This window comes from Falco rusticolus, chromosome 9 (genome assembly GCF_015220075.1).
Source record: "Falco rusticolus isolate bFalRus1 chromosome 9, bFalRus1.pri, whole genome shotgun sequence".
Taxonomy (NCBI): domain Eukaryota; kingdom Metazoa; phylum Chordata; class Aves; order Falconiformes; family Falconidae; genus Falco; species Falco rusticolus.
In genome coordinates, this window is record NC_051195.1 from 29,173,308 (window position 1) to 29,190,522 (window position 17,215).

General features: G+C 41.3%; 1 protein-coding gene across 4 annotated transcripts in view; it reads left to right on the forward strand.

Annotated features, from left to right (window-relative positions):
• Positions 1-17,215, forward strand: part of ARMH3 (armadillo like helical domain containing 3) — a 128,719-nt gene that overhangs the window by 63,971 nt on the left and 47,533 nt on the right. The window contains exon 23 of one of the 4 annotated variants that reach the window (XM_037400591.1): positions 2,831-2,876. The exons of the other annotated variants lie outside the window; for them this stretch is intronic. Within the exon in view, the coding sequence (XP_037256488.1) occupies positions 2,831-2,861 (31 nt within the window). The 3' untranslated portion in view covers positions 2,862-2,876. Of the gene's footprint in view, positions 1-2,830; positions 2,877-17,215 lie in introns of those variants that run through there. 4 annotated transcript variants of the gene reach the window in all.

Below are 17,215 nucleotides of genomic sequence, written 5' to 3' on the forward strand. Positions count from 1 at the left end.
AAGAGCACAGGTAGTAGATCCTTCTTGTCCTTTCATGTGCTTCTTGTTTCATGCTTTTCTTGTCACACAGGGACTCTGGCACAGCAGAACTGTTCCTGGAATACCATAGTTGTCACAGCAGAGCTTAGTTACTCAGAGTTCATCTGCTACCACTGCTTGTTTTTTACTTGACCTTGCAGTATTCTGCTGGGGAAAGTTTGTTTCCGAGGAGCAACAGATTTTGATGTAACAGCATTAGCTGGCACCTGAACAGAGGAAGCAGGTGGATTGAAAGGGAAAGACCTCACTTCCAGGCCATTGTGACACATTAACAGAAAAAAAAGAAAGAAAGAAAGAAGCAATCCTATCCAGGGTGCATCGTTTCATCTTTTCACGGCACTCTACCCATGCTTCCAGTATTTTTATTAATATTTAGGGCTTTTCTCTAGTCATGTAACTTAAGTGATTCATTTCTTTTACATCAGCTGATTTCTTCTTGAGACAGTGGTGTTAATTTTCAGTTATTGCTCTTTATTTACTAGCTGATTCATCTTGGTCTGTTTCTCTCACAGAGCTGTAGCCAATTTCATTCTGCTATAATTTTCCTTCATTCTTTCTCATTCATGCAGTGGCTTAATTAAATGTTGTCTCTGCCACTGGCCCAGATCCAGAAAGCTGATCTGTTGAGTGGCATCGTATGGACCAGTTCCACTAACACAGCAGTGTGGTTCAGCAAGTCAGGTGCAACCCAGGTCACCTTCCTTCTTTCTGCCAGTAGCATCCATTTCAGTCACTGCTGCCTGGGAAGGGACTCTGACAACATCAAGACTATTACTCTTCCCACCCCGCAGCAGGTTTTTTTGAGGATTAATTTAGTTGTATTTTTTTGTGTGTGGTGACTGAAGATTCTGGAGCAGATGCTGATTTTGAGCAAAGGTGTTTGTATGGCAGATAAATTCCTCCATCTGAGATGCCATAGCCGTGGCTTGCTTTCTACAATGCACTTGATAGCTATGCTGCAGGGATTGCTTTCTCTCTAAAATTTCATCCTCAAAGCAAGCAATGCTTTTTGGATTGGGGTAGGGATGAACTTGAAGTGATTTATTCCCAGGATGGCAGCCTTGCTTAACTGACTTTCTTAGCTTTTTTTCCAATGTCTGCAATTGTATCGTCCACTTTCATCTCCTTTCTTCATGTCAAAAAACCAACAGGTTGGCTTTTTAAGAGGGAACTTGCAGAAGGATCCACTTCTGTATTTCAGCTGCTCTGCAAGGATTGCTGTAGAGGTGAGGCATCTGTTCCAGGGAGGATTGTTTGATGGGCAGAAAGGAAACTGCAGCAGTCACTGTTTGGCAGTCTCTTCCTAAGTTCAGCAAGTATCTTAGTTTATGTGATTCTCATAAGGTGGGCGTGTCACTGCAGAGTTTACCCACTTCTGAACCTTTGGCCGTTTTGTGGGAAACATTTCTTCCTTGAAAACTGAAAGTTTTGGAAAGTTAGTCCAGATCTGTCGGCTACTTAGCAAAGTGTGCTGAGAAACGTTACTCCATTACTGAGGTACTGCAACCCTGATTTCATCTACTCTGTATCAAGCAGAACTGTCCTGCGAGTAGGGGAATTCCTGTCTGTGGATTTCATTTACTGGATTCATGGGTGCAGATTGTGGGCTTACAAGATGGAGTTAGTTAAGCTGCTAGCAATTTTTTTCTTGAAAGCAGTTCATTCAGCTTTGGAATTATATTGTTTTTCAGCTTTTGTGCTGGTAAATTCAGGTTTGGAGCTTTGGGAGAACAGTCAGTAGAGGAGAAAAGTGAAAGAGGCTTCTCAGAGTGATTGTGATGTCCTCTTCATTTATGTGACTTGTACTGCCTGGTCCGAAGAAGTGTGGCACTAGGCAAGAAATTCTCATTTTGCTTGGCAAATACTTTTTTCTGTAGAAAGAAAAATACTGGAGAATGTGTTAGCATTGGGAATGGTTTTGGTTTATTTCAGAAGTAGATCTGGTGTTTATTGGTCAGAAGTTATTTTTCTGACTTGTTTGCAGATATTTTGGTCTTGAATCCCCTTGCTGGGCACAGACAAGTTAAGTATGAGCTCAGTAATGCATTAAAGCATGTGCTGCAAAGCTGAGGTGCAGTCTTGTAAACATGTCAGGGTTTTCATTGCAGCACAAAATCCAAAAAGGTCTGCTGGTTTCTCACTTTGAATGGCCGTATTGTTTCATCTCGTTTATGAGAACAATCTTAATTATTTCTCTGGTACTGTGCCTGGCCTGAGTTCAATTCCTAATTGATAGATTTCAACCTTACAGTCAACATCTTCGCTGGCAGCCCTAATGCAGCCAGGAAGCAACCAGATTCTCTTGGCCCCAAGAACTGGCCCTACTGGAACCTGATTGAAGCACAGTTTGAAACAGCTGTTTATAGCTTGTCGAAACTTTGCCCATGCTGTTTTTATTCTTTGGGTAAATACAAGGGTCTGATTTCCACTGGTCTCAAATCTAGCTTTCAAGATTTGCTTTAATGGAGAGAAAACATTAAGCAGCTTTCTTCATAACCCAAACAATGTAAAAATAATTGTGAGCTTAAATAATAACTTTATCCCTTGAAAAATAATGTAGTATAATGCTGGTTTTCTGTTTAAAAGAAATCTGTTGCTCACAGCAGCAGTCAGAATTATTATTCCCTCTGAAAGTCTGGGCTGTGGGATGTGTACTTTAAAAAAAAGAAAAGCTTTTCAAAATCCAATGTGTATTTTTTTATTATCTTATACTGGGGGGGGGGGGGGCGGGGCTAAAATTTGGTTTTGCTCCAGAAATGTGAATGCCCTATTCTCTTAATTTTTCCTTTAGGACTAAATTGACAAAGTACATCTGCTCATGAAGGTAATGAAGGACCTACCTTATCTTGAACTGAAAGCAAGGAGTATAATACATTTAGCATGACTGCAGAACTGCAGTCTTGTTTGGAGATTGCATCAGTCTGGAGCTCAGTTCCCAGGGAACTGTGAGAGGAGGGCATCTTAAGGCTTTGTTCGTTGAAAGAATTGTGCATCCTAGCTTTGGTGGGAAGAGCTCATAAAAACCAAAGTTAAGATGCTTGGTTTTTAGGAGCTCTTCCCACCAAAGGCAGAGAAGGTTGTCTCGCCTTACCAGCACAGGAGCTAGCTTTGCAGCAGTCAGTAAATAGCAGCTGGTATAGCCAACGCTAAGGTGAAAGTAAAATGCTGCCTGGAAAAAAAAACAACCAAAAACCAAACCACCCAAAAGCTCCCAAAAGGGAGCTCAAGTGAGGTGTGATTTTTTTTATTATTTTTTTTTTCTTCCAAAATGTGAAAATATTTTGGACTCTTAATATCTGTGTGTCCAGATCAGACCACCTGAAGCACTGATGTTATGTTAGGGTCTCTAATTAAATTGGCTGTTCAGGAATCCCAGAATACAACCTTTTGTTATTACCTTTTTTAGTCTTTAATTTTTTTTCTAATATAGCTAGAAGATTAATTCAGAAAATGATGATATAACACTTCTGATAACCATTTCTTCCTTAGCTTTGAGATCAGATTTTTGTTGCCTGTCTTAAGGGGTGCTAACTGTGAAGGTTTGGCAGTCAGAAATGGCCATGTGCTTGGCTGCTTCCCAGCAATCAAAGCCAACCAGATCAACAGTGATCTCATGACAGAATTAATCAGATTCTGATATCTTGCTGATAACTGTTTAGTTGAAGAATGTTTCCCTGGCAAAACTGCCCCCGCATGCTTCCTCAGCCTGTGCTTTTACGATTGCTTGCAGCAGGTACGAACTGAGGTGTTGCTGAGCAGGAGGGTTCACCTGCCATTCATTGCTGCCTTCTCTTCTGTGGGGAGGAGCCTGCTTTGTGCTGCATGTAAAGGATGAGACTGAGGACCTGACCCAGGATAAAACTATCTAGGCAGGCAAAAAAAGAACAAAACAATGTGTTTTAGCCTGGATCAGTTCTCAAGCCTTCATTGCATACTGATAGGTGAGTGGTTGTGTCAGTCCTGTAGCAGGTATTTGTACAAGCAGCTCGGCATTAGGGACAACAGGACAGCCTCTCTTAGCAGCACTGACCTGTTACACCAGTTTTAGGCTAATATGCTGTAAAGTGTTTTTTAAGTTTGTCCACTGTCATCAGTGGTCACTGATGTGACTCTTTGCTGGGGTCTAAGCACATGTTCTCTTGCTTGTGCTGGTATAGTGCAGAGTGGGTTTTGCAAACTGTTCTCGCTGTTAAGAGAAATACCAACATAACCATTGCCTAAAGCTTCACTTTGGGTACTGGGCTCGAGACAGTACTGCCACAAGACCAAGAAGTGAGAACTTGGGTGCTGCTGGGCAGATCACTGACACCTTGAAGGCATCTCACTGCAGTGGAGTCCTGTTTGATAGGATATAAAAGCATGGTTTCAAATGTGTCTGATTTTGAGGGTGGCTGAAAGTGGAATGACCTCAAAAGGTCCCTGGCCATCCTTTTGCCTGACCTTGCTAGAAGACTTGGAAAGTCCAAAAGCTTTTTCATGTTGCTGCTTTAGTGATTAATTAGTTCATCAGTTTGTGTGTTAATTACAGTGACATTTTTCTGCTCATTAGTTGGATTATGGAAAGTTTCTGAGTCTGGGTGGGATGGTAAGTAATGCAACCTTTTTGGCCAAGGGAAGGATGATTTCAAACTTTAGAACACTGGATTTCAGTGATGGCTTTGGGTACTGTGGAAAAAATGTTTCTATCCACTATAGAAAATGTAGCTGGTAAGTGCTTTGAGGGTAGGATAAATGTCTTTTACTCTAAACAAACTTGTGATGATGCCCACACTTTGGATGAGGAATTTTAAACTGGATCCTTCTTCTAGAAGGTTGTATATTGTGTTAATTAATGTAAAGCTCTTGCTGCTGACAGAGGGGTATAAATATTATATACTTTGTATAATGTCCTTCATGGGGTGGCTGAAAAGGCTTAACCCAGAGCCTCTTAAGCAGGGCAGTGTACATGAGCAAAGGCCAACTGCTTTTACTTATACTTTTTTGTAATTATTTCATGTCCTCCTTATAATTTTGCAACACTGATTTGGAATCTGAGCTTGACATTAACTTTTCATGGACATTTGAGATGAGCTTGTCTGAGGTAGGCATTGCCTTCTAAACTCATATGGCAGATCTACACCTTTCTGTTTTTCTTGATTCCTTTGCTTATTAGCATTTGAAAGCTGTAGTTGCTTTGAGGCTAGCCCATGTGTGATGTCTTGAGCCTTAAGGAGCAGACTGTGCAATTCTCACTGTATAGCACCTGCTTTTTTCCTCGCTTGGTGACTTCTACTCTCAGCATAAACTCCTGTCAGAAATGAAAAGCCACAAAACAAGACTGCCCCAAGGTCTGAAGTTTAGCAGGGAAGTAAAATAAGTCATATTGCAGTAAGGGAGGTTCTTCCCAAATTCTTCTCAACATGGGTGATCCAGTACTGGAACAGATTGCTCAGGGAGGTTGAGCAATCTCTGTCCTCAGAGTTAGTCAGATCTTGCCAGAACACAGTTGTGAGCAACTGGCCTAACTGGCCCTGTGCCGAGTGTAAAGTTGGACCACTAACCTCCAAAGGTCCTTTCCAACCTAACCCATTTGATTTTAGAGAGCAGTCTCTTCACTGCATGGTCAAATGGTAAAAGAAGCAAGAAACCTTGTTTTCTTTGAGTGCACTGTGCTATATGTTAACTCCAGGTCCAACTGCTAAAGATGCTGAGTACAGCACTTATTTAAATCAGTGGGAGCTTGTGGTGCTCGGCAAAACTAGAGGACTCACAGTATGTGTTGCTGCAGATGCCCAGTATTGTCTGCTGCCTGTGAACTTACCAGTAAATTGGATCCTGCTGATGAGATCCAACTATGCAACTCAGTCATTTGTGAGAAGAAACCATTCTCAGTATGATTAATGCTGCGGTTGATGATGGGGACAGAAAGCGCTGCTTTGGATAATGCCTATAATGGCATATTCCCCTGTGTGTATGTTTAAAGGAAGAGTCTATGGTTATGAAACTGAGGGCATTTAAGAGGCAGTTAATGACAAGTGAAAATGATAGCTAGGGTAGATTAATTGTTAAATGAATTGTGCCTGCACTTGCTGTCATTTAACACGGTATTGGTGTAATTGTAACTATGATGTTATATAGCAGGAAGGCATCAGGAAACAATACTGTGCCCTTAGGTTCAGGTCGGAGGAGTTTAAAGGCTTAGCCATCAGGAGGTTGTTTTATTCAAGTGTAGCAATCTTTTTGCTGTGGGTTTGTGTGAGGTTTTTTTTCCCTTCCTCTGGAGTACCAAAATCTGTACTTTGATTAATTTTGCTTTTATAAGAATTTTTTTTTCCCATGCTCTTGTTGACAGTGCAGTAAAGCAGTATTTTCTCGTAATCACTTTCATGTGAGTTTTGTTTTAAGTGTGTTTGGAATGAGATGACACTAACTGAACCTGGTCTGGATCATAGCTCATGGTTTTATTTTTTTATTATTATTCTTTTACCTCCCTTTATATCCAGGACTATTTATTTAACTTCAGTGTGGCATGGGGCTACTTTACATTCATGCGTTCCATCTGAGCAGAGCATAAGGAAAATTATCAGGATGGAAGAGGACTGAAAGCAGCCAGGCATATGTCTCATCCTGTCATTACTCTGAAGAAACCTGTCTTTTGAATTGATTTGGAGTGACAGTGTGGCAGAAAGGCACTAGCAGAACCTGTACATCTCTAGCAAGATTTTTTTCACATGTGGCCCATAGCCTCACTTGAGTGAACTTTGTGTGGTTTCTAGATGAAGTGAAATGTTGTCACACATCTTTTGGTAAAGTTTAGTGGACCCTGTTAAGATTTAGATGCACTGAATGGTTCTTAGGGCCCTGTTTTTCTGTTTGATAAGTTTTTTATTTTTTTAAAGCATGTGCTGTGTTTGGAGGGGAATCAGTTTGGGCCTGAGGATACCTAGAGGATGTGAGCGTTGATTGCTTTCAGCCTGCTAATCTTTGTGATCCAAACTGTGCATCAAGCAGAAGAACAGAAACAGCCTCTACACAGTAAGATGGGAAAATACTCAATAGAAAGCTTTTCCTAGGAAGAGAAGGCGGCCTTCAAATTCATCTTCTAGAAAGATAAACCTAGATGGAGACAGGTGCAGACACAAGCAACAAGAATCATGATTTCCTTCCAAAGCACACACAATCCAGCAAAATGAAAATGCGTGGTCACTACTAATGTAGCAGGAAACAGAAGCGATGTTAGGACAGTTTCTGAAGCTACAGGGCATTTTTTAATGTGAAGGAATGGGCAGGGGGTATCATGAATAAATAAAAGTTGGAAGTGAAACTTTAAACATTTCTAACATAAAAAGCATTGAGGGTCTGGGGCAGCCTTGTGATCAGTTAGAATGATGCAATCTAAACTGATCTAATTTAATTTAAGACTAGTCAGGGAACGATTATCTTGTAGCTGAGAGTATGAGAGGGTGGAGAGAGCCAGAATCCCAGACTTGCACCATTAGGAGCCCAGGTAAGAGATGACTGGTAAGGCTCTCAATGAGCAAGGGCTGATATTTATATTTTTTTATATATTTTATTTTCTTTATTTCTATATTCCCCCCTAGCCCCATCACTGCTGTTACCAGACCCAGGGCATTACAGAGTTGAGTCAGATCGGATTGGTCAGTGGATTAGGACATGATTCAAATAGTCTGGTAAATACCATTGTAGTGTTTTCTAAAGTATAAGGCTTGCAAAAACTTGTAGTTGCTTTTTGTAAGTTACTTGCTTCCTGCATCAATGATTCAGAACCTATTAGTGTTAATAGGCTAGCTGGTTCAAAAAGACTGATGCCACTCCCTCCTGTCAGTCAGGGATCACTTCTACACTGAAGGAAGACTGTAAATGTCTTCTGTAAAATTCAGGGGCTGGCTGACAAATTGCAGTTTAGAGTACATTACAGATGATGAATGTGATCTCCTTAAAGGGAAATCTATTCGTTTGACTTAGTGCTCTTACGATTAATTGCTTGCCAGATTAAATTGCTCCATAAAACGCATGCTACTTTATTCGATCTCATCATGATGAGATTAGCTAGGCTATGTTGGTTCTTTGTATGTTAATTACAATGGTATTTTCTTCTTCAATTTAATTATTAAATTGTTTAGCACAGCATGCTTTCTCCTGGCCTCAGGAAAGATATCTGTATTTTTTTTCTTTTTTGACCACTGTTTTATAATCTTACTACCCTTTTTTCCAGTATTCTGGGTTTCCTTTATAGAAGTATCACGTGCTGTAGAGGATACATTCTGAGATTTTTCTGTGTTTTCTTTGGAGTGCTGCTGGAACACAGGAATGATACTAACCTTGCGTATGTTCACCATGCGACACTCTAGGGTGAGGAATGAGAAACACCTGAACTGAAGCTGTGGAGGCAAATTTCCAGAGCTGTCACCCAGACAGGGATTTATCTGGGTACTAAAGCTCAGCTTTCTGCTTCTGCTGAAAAGTGTAAAGCTCACAGAGTGAACAGGATGTTTGCTTTTTTGTCTCACCTGAAAAATCAATGTTATAGCAGTTCAGTATTCTCTGTGCTGGTGAAGTTTCAGGGCAGATTTGGAGGCAAGACCCGTGCGTGCTTTCCCCGTTCTCAGACACCTTCTCTGTACTTGCTGACTGTACATACCCAAGACTTCCCCGCCCCCCCAAAAACCTATGAAATGGAAACACAAGCAGCTGACCAGTACCAGAATTGTGGTAACAGCCTAAAATTATTGAAGGAGGCCAACAGTAAATAACTTAAGAAAAATTTAAGAAAAAGATATTTTAAGTTCTCATTATAAAACTTGCCCCAGCCTTCAGGATATTAGTTCATTCTACCTTCATCAGTCAGGGACTCAACCATGTGTACAACTACCCCCGACACACGTGCACAAAATAACCCCTATCCTTTTGCAATGCTGAGCCTGGGATTCGCATATAACCAAATGTTCCCCACAGCAAGATTACAGCGGCTTTATTGTAAAGCTTTTGGGTTTCTTTATTTTCTTTCTTTCTTTCCTGTTTATGCTGCTATACCACTCTAGATGAAATATTTAATATGCACCAACTAAACTGTTAGTTGTGGTTTAAAATAGTTCAAGTCTGGGTCTAAAGTGGAGCTTCCCTCTTACCCAGCTATATCATCTTTTTATTTTTTTAATTTACTTCTCACCGCCCCTCTCCCTCAGTAAATAGTGTATTATCTTCCTTTGGAATTGATTCCCAAAGGCAAGATAATTTTTTGTATTAATTAACCTAGTCTCTTATTTGCTGTGTATCCAGAGCTTAGAAAATTCACACAGGTGTGGCAGAACTAGGAAGGTTTCAGAAAGGGCCAGCAAAACGACTGGAGGTATGGAAACAGGTATGTGAAAAAGAATATTTATATACATTACAAGTCTTCAGGCTAGAAGAGAGATGGCACAGAATATACCAGTTTGTAACAAATACTAAACATCATAGAGAAGACGAAGAGGAGCTACAAGAAGAGGGTGCATCAGAAGATCAAATAAGCTCAAACCAGAGCGATACTGCTTCATGCAAAACTTAGTTTGTGGACTACCTAAAAGGTTATGTGAATTTAAAGCAATGATTATACAAATTAGTGAAAGAAAATTCCATCATGGTTTACTGATCATTCCGATAATCACCTCTGCCTTACATAGCATCTTGAACTGCATGTGGCTGGAAGTAGGAGTTCTTTCTGGGGCAGTATAATTTTATTCTTGTCTGGTTTTATACTGTTACCTGAGATCCCATTTCTAGACACTTCTGAAGTTAGGACACTGAACTGGCCTTTGCTACCTGACTCAGTATGGCAATTTTTAATGTTTGCATAAATTTTATCCATCAGCAGCTTCTCAGCAATCAGCTGTTTGCTTCAGAGCCTTTACCAAGGGTAAGGCAACATACTTTCAGGACTGAAGTATTGCGTTTTACTTACAATCACCCCTCTAGGTTATACATGTGCTTTGTTAAATCTGTTACTACTTGCAAGTCAAAAAGGCGGAATTCCCACTTTTTTAGGTGTCTGTAAGGTCACTACATTTTGACCCACATCAGCTTTGTATACAGAGGAGATCATCTCCAAGCCCTTCTGTGGCTTTCTGCTTCTGCTTGTGTGTGCGCAGGAAATGTTGTCCTTGGTAATTTAGAAGAGGGATGTCTAAGGAAGAAGACTATACTTTCTTATGAGCTAGTCTTCTGTCTAGCAGCCTTTTGCTCTTTTCTGGGAGTGGCAGAGAAGTGTGTCATTTTCTGGAGGACTGGTGGAGAGGATGTTTAACCATGGATGATTTTTCTTCCCTCATGATTTTACTTTAGAATCTCAGTTGTCATCTTCACTGTTCCTTTTTTCTCCAGAAAGAACTCCTAGAGAGCTGTCAGGATCATGAACTCATAAGTCTCATGAAAGTAAAACCTGTGTCAGCTGAGCAAGGCATGATTTTAATCAAGACTAACAGGATTTTTTGTCTTTTCTTGCTTGCTAGCCCTGTTTCAAATGTAACAGTTGGGAAAAAGGTCTTCATAAGTTCAATAGCTTATTGTTTGTCAGCTAAAGAAGGCTGAGTTGGTGGGACCTTTTGAGATTTCCTTGATTTAAAAAAAAAATTAAAAAATTAAAGGCTGTGGGTGTAGGGGGGTTTAAATTTTGTTAAGGGAACTAATCCTTTTACTGAGCCTTCATAGAGCAAGGAATTGAGCAGGGATGTAATCCTTTTCTTCTGCAGGTGACTGTTCTAAAGGAAGTTCATGTTGGATAATTTATCTTTCATTCCTTTTTCCTTCTGGCTACTGCAGATCCCCATGCACTGCTCTATAAATAGATGTTTAAAAGGTTCTTTTGCCAAAATCTCTGAAGACAAACTTCAATTTCACTAAATCAAAAAAAACCCCAAACCACCCAGTTATGAATTCTCAGTGCACAAGTTAGATGGGTTAGGAAAACAAACAGATCAGGGCGGGAGATCTCTGCTGTAAGTGCCTCAAATAATGATCTGTTCCATGTGAGGAGCATTTAAAGATCAGCCAAGGTGAATTCAAAGAGCATTATCTGGAAACAGGCAGATGTGAAACCATGTATCTTACTGTCACCTGCCATCCCATGTGGGCCCAGCTGTGGGCTACATCTGTATGGAGGTGGGGAGGGTCTTTCCCTCGCTGAGGAACTAAGGGTTTGTGTCTCCAGCTGGTTCTCCTGCCCGGTGGTGATTTTGCACACCAGTTCTGCCCCTCGATGGGTGCTGCCTACAACAAGCACCAACATGGCAGAAGCTGAGTAGCGTCGTCTTTGGAGTACGCTGCTGACCTGACTGAGTGCCAGACTGAACTTGCCTCCCATCCGTTCCTTCCCCAGTCCATGGTGCCTCTGACAGGGAAAGCCATCTGTGTTACGGCCTTTTCATCTTAGCCTGGGGAGGGAGCTGAAACAGCTATGGTATTGCTTGCAGTCTGATGTGAAGTAGTTTAAGTGACCTACTGGGTGCAGACCTAGCCCTGGCTGTTTATCCTCTCAATGAGGCAGGTACAGTACTCACTGCAAGGTTGGGTGCTGAGGGTGCCTCCAATTCTCAACTTTGTAAGCAAACCTCTCCTCCTGTGTTACCAGTTATTCAGTTGAAAGCGTTTGTTCGGTGTGGAACGATGCTGCTATGGAACCCTACCAAGGCCCCATCTGCTAAGAGCTTGTATTGATTTGTGTCTTAGTTTATGAAAGCCTTCAAATCTTCTTGTGTAAATGCCATAAATAATGCAGATGTACTAGGTAAAATAAGCTGTAGGAACATCGCAGAAATCATTTTGATCTGGGTTGAACTGAGCTAATCTAATCGTAGTTAAGAGTTTCTCAATACCTGTGAAGCAAAAAGTGTGTCATCTTAGTCTAGCTTAATGTATTAGTTCGGTACACAGGGGTGGGAAGGTATTAATCAAGTGGTAATCAACTTTATAAAACAAGAGCTTTTAACATTAAAATATTACAAAACTTCATGTGAAACTATTTTAAATCATATATATCTAACCACCCAGTAGAAGTACAGTAAAATCCAGCCCTGCACCTGTGACTTATCTGCATAATCCTCACGTTTGTATGCCTCTGTCAGAAGGATTGCAGTGCTTCAGAGGCTATATGTATATATACTAAATAAATAATTTTAGCCACTCATAGCAAACAGCCATTTTGTGCTAGCAACGTTGCAGAATGCATTTTAGTAGGGGACATTGATGAATAATTTGTCCTTTTGAGATTCTGTGGGCTTTAGGGCACCAAAATGTATTTCAGGTTGGACTAGGTCCAGATCTGTATGAGAACTCCTTGGCAATCTTGTACAAAGTATATGGGAGTTTTAGAGGTGACCTGGTTTTAGAAATTTAATTGGATTTTTGCTCTATTTTGTCTGCTATGTGTAAAGAAAGCAAAAAGGTAGAGGGATGTGGTATTTGTTAGATTGTTCTGTTAGAAATATCCAGAATATCGAGGCTGATTTTTCTTCAACGTGGTCTGTGGTCATGGCAGCTTGGGTTCTCTGCATTGGAGAGATCAACTGATGGACAGTGGTTCCCGCAGAGGAGACAGAATGTATTTGTATGCTCATAAATTCAATCTAATCAATGTTTCCCTGGCAGTTACTTGATGTTAGTTACCACAGTTGCAAGATGAAGAATGTGTTTACATGCTATTAGCATTGTTAATTGAGAGGAAACATGGATACAGCCTATTTTCAGAGCTGGGACTTGTCTTCCTGTCACTTTTCTGCACTTGATGGCCCCGAAACTGCTGATGTGATCAAATACCATATTGCAGACTACAGCTATAAGACAATTTCAGAACTCACTAGTTCTGCTTCAAATTGCTCAGTGTCAAGCACGTTGTCTTGGCTAAAGCAGACAAACCGTATGAACCATGTTGCCCATTGGCAGAGAGTTTTTAGGAATTTGGGGTCATGTCTCGGCCTTCGTTACCAAGAACTTGCAGAGCTCTTGAATGTCAGTGCAGGGGGAGACTTCAGAAGTCATTGAGATTGCTGCTGGTCAGACTTGGCTTTAAATTTTCCCCATTGGTTCTCCAAGTATTGTTCGCTGACATGCATACCTTATAGCTTATTTGCACAACCAGAAAACTTGTGACAGTAGAGAGAAGAGGTATTTAAGAACCTTTGTATGTTAGTTTTATAGCACGAGTTACTGAAGTTTAATGAACATGTGAACCTTATAATGTCTCTTTTGGAGCTAGCAGCATGCATCAACAACAATGCTGCAGAATAAATCATGTGATAAAGCACTTGTTACGGAGCATCCCAGAAGGCGAGGATGTAGAAGGTAGGCTTCCTTAGGTGATTATGAAAATAGTGCTACATGTTTTTTCAATGATCAGAAAGGACAAAAGAATTTCTGATAAATTTTTCAAGTTACTGGAAGACTGGCAGAAGGTTAAATCATGGAAGTGGATGAGGCAATGTGATCTGAATTGCTTTTTAACCTGTCAGGCAGTGCAGCTCATGAAAAAGCAAGTGCCAGTCTGCAAAAGGGGCCTGTTCCTTGAAAAGCAGTGACTCATGAAGCATTGACTGGCAGCTTTACTCTGGGTCTCTCATGAAATGTTCAGCTAAAAAGGTTTATTTGACCCTTGAAAAAATAGCAGGAGCAGAAAGTGATTTTACGATCATATATATTTTGCACTTTTGCCTGGTGTCTATTTCAAAAAGTATATTGAAAAATTGGAGAAAGGACAGAGAAGCCTCAGTTATGAGAGGGTAGTAAAAAAGCTTTCAAGATTTCAGTATCTTAATCTTTAAAACAAAACCTGAGGTATGCTCTTCAAAGTGTTTGAGGAACTTTGAGAAGACAAAATGCCAAAACAGAAAAGGAACGTAAGTCTAGAACTGAAACCAAGCTGGAACTGCATACTGGGTACCCATTTTTTAATAGGTAATTAACCAATGTGGTAAACAACAGAAGGAATTGTGTTCTTCCCCTGTTTGTATCTCAACAGAATACCCTTGTGAAAGATGCTTTAGCTAGCTACTGGCAAGAGACTACATAGTGCAAGGATCATGTTGAAAAATGCAACAGCCTGTGATACACAGAAGTTCAAATAAGCTGATTTACTGACTTGCAGTTTCATGACAGACCGGATCAAAGATCTCATTTTGCATTTAAAACTTGGCAAATTCACTCTGGATTCCTATGCTTCAGGCTTGTATTTTTGCACTGAGAGATTTTTCCTCCTGTACACCAGCCTTAGACATACTGACATTCATCCATGTAGCAATTAAACAGAAGGGCTGTCCTGAGACTTATTTCGAGGAGTTTTTGCCCCTAAGACCACAAGACAGGGACGAGATTCCAGAAGATGTCAGTGGGCTGCAAGCTTTTAATTTTTCTGTAGTTTTCAGTCACCATGATGGCTGTGCTCAGTGAGTAAGGGCCAGGATGGAGGAGTTGTGCTGCAAGGAAATGTGGAGAAGTAACTCATTAGTTTAACCTCCTGATAGGAATACCACTTTTGTGATTTATATTTTCAGCCATACACGTTTCAGTTTTTATATGGGAGCAGGGATTTTGTCCAATGGGTTTCAGAATGGCAAGAGTTTTTTACTAAGTTGTAATAGCAAAAGAAAGCTGAATGCCTCTGACACCAGAGAGTCTGGTTTTTAAGTCTATTTCTTACTTTAAAAATAAGTTTTTACTGAATGAGGTTTTCTCAGCCTTCCGTATTTAGTCGTGGAATTAAGGGACAGGAGCAGAAAATCATGCTGGGAATTGGCCTCAAACCCAGAGAAGGGTTAAATATGCTGTTTATTTTGGCAACTCCCCCCCCCCCCCCCCCCCCCCCCATAATACGTGTTTATTTTAGCGTTTGTGTTCTTAAACACTGGGATCTTGAGGATGCTTGAGTCTTTAGGTCAGGGTGTCAAGAGGCCCTGCTAGTCAGCTGCAGGGTCTGCAGCCTGGTGCTCCAAAGAGGCTACCATCCCTATGCGTGCAGGCACTCTGCAATTTGTGACTGGCACTTTACGTGTAAAGGTAGGGCAGGAACTGAATCTTAATGATGCTCACCATCAGGAGAAAGTAAACTGTGCTGAACTCTGCCCCAGTCGAGCAGGCTGTGGTGAATCCCATCTCCTGCTGGAGCTGGAAGAGAACGTGACCTTTAGCAGCTAACTGTCTGACTGCAGTTTCCCCGAAACGGCTAAAAACACTTAAAAATGATGGTATGATTGATGATATGTTAAAACCCATTTAAGTAAACAGGAAAGGGAGTCAATACTTGATGCAGCACTCTATTACTGGGTCTGCGATTGGGTCATGAAGAGCTAGTCCGAGGGAGGATATAAAAAAGCCCAGTACAGCCTGATTTTGGAGCTTTCATTAGCTGCCCCAATGCGTGACTGCAGACAGTCTTGTAGGGACTACAATTCTGTCTTTGCTCTTTTCATGCCAACTCTTAATTCTGCTTGTTGAATAATGGCAGAGGTGTTTTGGGGCAGTAAGTCATTAAGGTTTGTTGATATTCAGCTTTGTTATTGCTATTCAGGAGGTTAAGCACTCTGTTTACTCCTGCTCTCCAGTGCCACTTGCATTGAGGCTGAGAGGTGCTTCGTTTCTCTGCGGTCTCTCCCTGTTCATCACTATGCAGAGTGAAGCCTTAGAAGTCACCTGAATATTAATTTTTCAGGCTTTCTGAGAATTGTGGGAAGTAAAGGTCAGGGAAAGTAGATTGGCTCCTATTAGGGCAGAATGGCAAACATGCTGAGCCACAAACAGGTGTGCCAGCCTGGAATAATACACCCCAGACTTGGTCCTGCTGTCAGCACCTCTGGCCTCAAGTCAGGGGCTTGTGGCCACATTTATCTTGCAGTGACTTTTTGTATAGAGCAGTTTGTGTGTCTCCGCTGAATGCAGAGATGCTGCATCTGAAGGCTTAGAGATCCATAAATCTTGAGATTAGTTTCCTACTCCGTGGCAAACTATTAGTCCTGACCATGTAGTGGGTCTGCGGTGTGTATATGTGCACTGTGCAATGAAATACTCTGTGCTGGAGCCAGGGGGTTTATTTTAGAGATAGATTAGAAAGAAATTGGATGTAGCCATTTTCCAGTGGAAGGCTGAAATCAAACCACTTTTCAGTATTTGCCAATTCTTATTTTGAAATATCCTCACTGCATTTTTTTTTTAATAGTTGGATGCTTTCAACACATATGATTTTTTTTTCATTTTTCTTTTTACAATTTTTCTCCTAAATAATCTGTTTCAAAATTGAACTGAAATCTTGAATTTTTTCCAGAGTTTTTGATCAATTCAAGTTAAGGATAAATATGAAATTTTAATGGAGAGGTTAAAGGTCATACAGTTTTATTTGGAATTTGAAACAAAGCCAGATTTCTAAATTTGAAATCCTTTATAAGAAAGGGATCTTCAACTCTGTTCTAATTTTGATCATATATCTTCTTGAGCATCACAGTGTGGCATGTCTGTGAAGCCAAATACAGCTCTGCCCTTTAAGTAGCGTTCAGGGTTCTTCCCCCCTCTCCCTTGTTTTTTGCTTTTTGGTGGTGTGGGTTTTTTTTCAGAAAGTGGTTTATGCAGTTTTCTTTTTTGCATGGTAAACATGTTGCCAAGCCGTGGTGCTCTCAAACTGGTAAGTGTCATTGCTTATTAGCATCAAATGGCACAGCCATATCCCTTTTGCTGTGTTGCTCAGCTAGCACATGTTGGTGTTTGTATTGCGTTTGGTGTCAAGGTTTTGGTGGCAGGGGGGGCTATGGGGGTGGTTTCTGTGAGGAGGTGCAAGAAGCTTCCCCTGTGTCTGATGGAGCCAACACCAGCCGGCTCCAACAATGACCCACCGCTGGCCAGGGCTGAGCCTATCAACGATGGTGGTAGCGTCTTCTGGGATAACATATTGAAGGCAAAAATATTGCTCTGCAGCTGGAGAGGAGTGAGAATATATGTGACAGCAACAGCTCTGCAGCCCCCCCAGGTCGGTGCAGGAGGAGGCCAGAGGGGCTCCAGGTGCTGGAGCAGGGGTTCCCCAGCAGCCCGTGGTGGAGCCCACAGTGAGGCAGGCTGTGCCCTCAGCCCGTGGAGGTCCGTGGTGGAGCAGATCCCCCCCTGAAGCCTGGGGAGGTTGATGGGGGAGCAGATCTGTCGTCGTCCCCCTGGAGGTCCATGGTGGAGC